General features: G+C 42.2%; 1 protein-coding gene across 1 annotated transcript; it reads right to left on the bottom strand.

Annotated features, from left to right (window-relative positions):
• Positions 1-3104: 3104 nt before the first annotated feature.
• LOC138036652 (tigger transposable element-derived protein 6-like) lies at positions 3105-3617 on the bottom strand. Its single transcript, XM_068882774.1, has one exon. It carries the CDS (start codon positions 3615-3617, stop codon positions 3105-3107), a length of 513 nt encoding a protein of 170 aa, XP_068738875.1.
• Positions 3618-4280: the final 663 nt, after the last annotated feature.

The following is a 4280-nucleotide window of genomic DNA, read 5'->3' as shown; positions in this document are numbered from 1 at the left end:
ATGATGATAATGATAATAACAGAAATAAGAATCATCGTCATCGTCACCATATTTCATAGCGTGACAAGCATATTTAGTGGGGCACAAGTGCTCTGCTGATAAATTGGGAAAACTGTAAATTTAATTACATTAATTAACAAGAAATGAAAGCAGATCGAATCAAATATTAGTTTTGAGAGCAGAGTAGAGCACAAATAACCTCAACCCACACATGAAGGTGAGTCAGGAATCGAACTTGGGCCACTGCACCAACTCTGATCCCCTCAATAGCAACGTACAGCGGGAATAATGTTAGAGCGTGTTCCTAAGACATTTGTTTCAGCTTTTGTTTGTTACATAAGGAAGCGTAATTTGGCTGTATTGGACAGCCCACTTTTAATTGTCAAGAAAAATTGACAAACAGCTTAGCTCATGCTCTGGTTGACTTTCTTGCCCCTCAAACGCTTGTGTTATTATGTTATCTTCTGGCCTATTTCCAGTATCTTTTGGTACTCTTTGATCCTTCTTGCACTTTGCGTGGATCTTTCCATGTCTCTTAAGGGCTTCTGCTCGGCTAAAACGTTTGCCACATTCTTTGCATTCATAAGGCTTCTGTCCAGTATAGACTCTTTCATGTGTCGAAAACACCTGCCACACAGTATGCACTCATAAGGCTTTTCTCCGCTTTGGATTATTTCATGTCCAAGTAATGTCACTGGTTAATTAAATCCTTTTTCACACTGTTTACATGCATGAGGCTGTTTTCCGGTGCGACTTTGCTCATATCTCCTCATACTTACTTCTCGCTTTTTCTCTTCACTATGGAGTCTTTCATGTCTCCTTTGACTTGCTACTTGACAGAAGGGCTTACCACAGTGCTTGCATTCAAAAAGTCTCTCTCCCGTATGGATTCTGACATGTTTCCTTAATACTGTTGCTCCCGTAAAACACTTTCTGCACTCTTTCCGCTCATAAGACTTTTCTCCGGTATGAATAAGTCTACGTGTTCTTAAAGTTAATAAATAACCAAAACACTTGCCACACTGGTTGCATTTGTGAGGCTGCTGCCCAGTGTCAACTATTTCATGGTTCTTTTAAGTGAACAATCTACTAAAACCCTTGCCACACGGTTGCATTCATTGGGCTTGTCTCCAGTATGTACTCTTTGATGCAATTTTAGATGCCCAACTTGTCCAAAAAACGTGCCACAGTGCGCACACTTATATGGGCTTTCTCCAATATGGACTCTTTCGTGTCCCCTGAGGTTTGATAAATTAGCCTGTAGAATATTTCTACTCAGCTAGAAGACTTATTTTTTTGTAGAAGGGTATTAAGATGGGCATAAGAATCCTCATGCTCTAAAAACCGCAGTAATGTTTGTTTTAGACAATTTTAAAACGAAAATCTCCTCTTTTTTCGCAAATATTGAGGAAATTTATTCCATATTTTACGTCCAGTTTGTGAGAAGGATTGACTCCGTTGATGTAACCTTGAAAATTTCTCATAAAAATTGCCTCCTTCCGCTAATCGAGTGTTATAGGAGTGGATAGAATCAATCTTAGTAAAAAGCTCTATCAAGTTTGTAGGTACAGTTTTGCAATGGATATCAAGTATTAGATTTGATATAGCTTTGTAATAGGGCACGTACACAGGAAGAATTTTAGCACGTATGAATAAAGGTATAGCATGCTCTTTTTCACTTGCAAAGTAAATTAAACACTGGGCTCGCTTCTGGAGGATTTAAATTTTGTTAAAATTAGCCTTAAAAGTCTGGCCCCAGGCCAGTAGTCCGTAAGAAATGTATGGATGCGTTAAAGAGCGATAAATATTGAAAAGAATAGAAGTTGCTACAACATGTCTGAGTCTTGAGAGGAGTTTTGAGGGCAATGTAGTCTACATGAAATGCCCAGGAAAGATTATTGTCGATCATTACACCCGCAAGATACTTGACAAAAGATTTACCTTCAAGTTGCTTCATCATTTTGTTCTCGTTGTCAAATACTTTAAAATGAATATCGATTTTAGTCTTTCGTGAGGGGCCCCAATGGGATTTTCAGGATCCGGGATCTAGCCCTTTTGGAGCCCGGTATTCGGCATTCTAAAAACCTGTGTGACTGGACGCGGGATTCAACGTTATTACGAAGCGGGATCCGGGAAGGTGTCACTTTGAAGCTCCGAGATCCGGGATTTCTGATTTCTGAAGGCGCGAAAATTAAAATAAACTCAACTTTCACCTTCGGAAACGATGGAAACGACCGGAAATCCACATCACGTACAGTCATCTCTCTGGTAAGCGACCACTCTTGGTGCACGAGAAAGTGGTCTCTTGCAGGAGGTGGTCGCTTACGAGAAAAATCAACAAAATAAGCCCAAACTTCTTAACGTGACTAAATAAAGATATTTACCTCATGAGCTAAAATTACGCAAATAGACAACGTTTTCTGTTTGGAAAAGGAGCATCGTCACTGCCATCATCACTATCCGAATCAATCTCTATTTCAGATCTGTCTTGTTGTTTTTTGTGTGGGTTGCGATAACCTCATCTCGTAGGGTTTCCCTTCAGTCAGGGTCAACAGGGTCTAAACAGTGATAGGCGTCTATGATCGTCAATGGCAGCATAGGGTGCAACGTCAATGACTTACTTGGACATCTTCTGTACTAGGGCTTCAAGGTCTAGTAACTCCTCACCGGCAAGCGGATCATCGTCATCGTCGTCATCCAAATCCATGGTTCAGGGGTACATACCGACATGTCTGGAGCGCTTACTGATAACATCGCCCTTGACTTCAACCCAAGCATAAACTATCCATCGGATGGCCATCAACAGGTTTTCAGACTTCACTATCTGGCTGGCAGAACACTCTCCGTCAACTTGACTGACGATGTACTGCAACAACTTCCTTTTGTAATGGACCTTCCACTCCTTGATTATACCCGCATCCACTAGCTGGGTGCGCGAAATGGCCATCGGTTCTTCTGTAGAAAGGCTACTTTAATGTTAGAGAACATGTCGATCAGCGAGGGTGGATGGCACGGTGCATTTTCCAAGGAAAAGATAATGTGTCTTTCATATCTTTTCAGACTGTTGTTCAAACTGGTAAGGATAGTATCCATTATCTCCGTTCTCATCCACGCCTTCTCATTGCTGAAGTACTGGGCGCCGAAGGAGTAAGATGGATTTGGCAAACGTGCGAAACTGCTATACTTCCTATCACAATAAGGCCCTCTTTCTCGCCCTCTGCATTCACAAAGAATACAGCGGTTATTCGTTGCTTCTCATTCTTGCCACTTCTGCAGCGTTTTCCCTTTTGAGAGAGCGATTTCTCAGGCATCGCCTTCCAGAAGCAGCCAGTTTCGTCCTCATTCCATACATCCCTAGGAGAGTAGCCCTTAGTCAGCTCTTTCACTTTTTCATTCCAGCTGTCTATGGTCTCTGGGCTAACGTCTCCCTCTTCCCTAGCGATGCTCATTTGACCGATGTTGTGTCTCTTTTTCCACGTCTCTAGCCAGCCACTTGTTCCTTTAAAAGTGTCTTCTCCAAACCTCTCAGCAATAATTCGTGCTTCTTCGACCAGTATGGGGCCGTCGACAGGGATATTTGATGCTCTCTCTGGTATACCATTCCCACAACAAGCCATTCAGATTTCCGCATATTTTTGAACATTCAGTGTCTTTTGAGATTGAGTTCCTTCATTAGAGTTCCACAATTCAATCCACAATCCATCGGGGACATAATTAGACGGCATGGACTCACCTACCATCTCTACGCCAACAGCACTCAGCTATATCTCTGATTTAAGCCCACCCCCGCTGAACAAGCCGGTTCCATAGCTAAGATAGTAGCGTGTGTTTCCGAAATCGACTCGTGGATGGTAAGCAATAAGCTTAAACTGAACAGAGGAAAAACGGAGTTACTGGTCCTAAGGGCACGACACCGCCCACCCCCATCAATAGAATACACCGATGTGTCTGGTGAACGGATCAAGCCATCCCCTTCTGCAAGGAACATTGGAGTTATCTTAGATGAGCACATGTCACTAGATAAGCATGTTACCAATACCTGCAAGGCCTGTTTCTTCCACCTCAGGAACATTAGTAAGATAAGAGACTGTTTATCTATAGCAGGCACTGAAAAGCTGGTTCACGCATTCATTACCTCTAAGCTTGATAGCGCCAACTCACTATTAGAGCACTATGCACTAATTAGGAATCTGAGATCTTCCTCTAAAAACTTACTAAAAATACCACCCGTCAAGCTAGTAAGTTTTGACCATAGGTGTTTCTCTTTTGCAGCACCCAGT

This window comes from Montipora capricornis, unplaced genomic scaffold, assembly GCF_036669925.1.
Source record: "Montipora capricornis isolate CH-2021 unplaced genomic scaffold, ASM3666992v2 scaffold_493, whole genome shotgun sequence".
In the NCBI taxonomy this organism is placed as follows: domain Eukaryota; kingdom Metazoa; phylum Cnidaria; class Anthozoa; order Scleractinia; family Acroporidae; genus Montipora; species Montipora capricornis.
This window is presented reverse-complemented; position numbering and strand designations above follow the sequence as displayed.

Bases quoted from the DNA above. Each gene is read 5' to 3' on its own strand.
- LOC138036652 (XM_068882774.1), bottom strand. From the start codon at position 3,617: ATGGCTTGTTGTGGGAATGGTATACCAGAGAGAGCATCAAATATCCCT.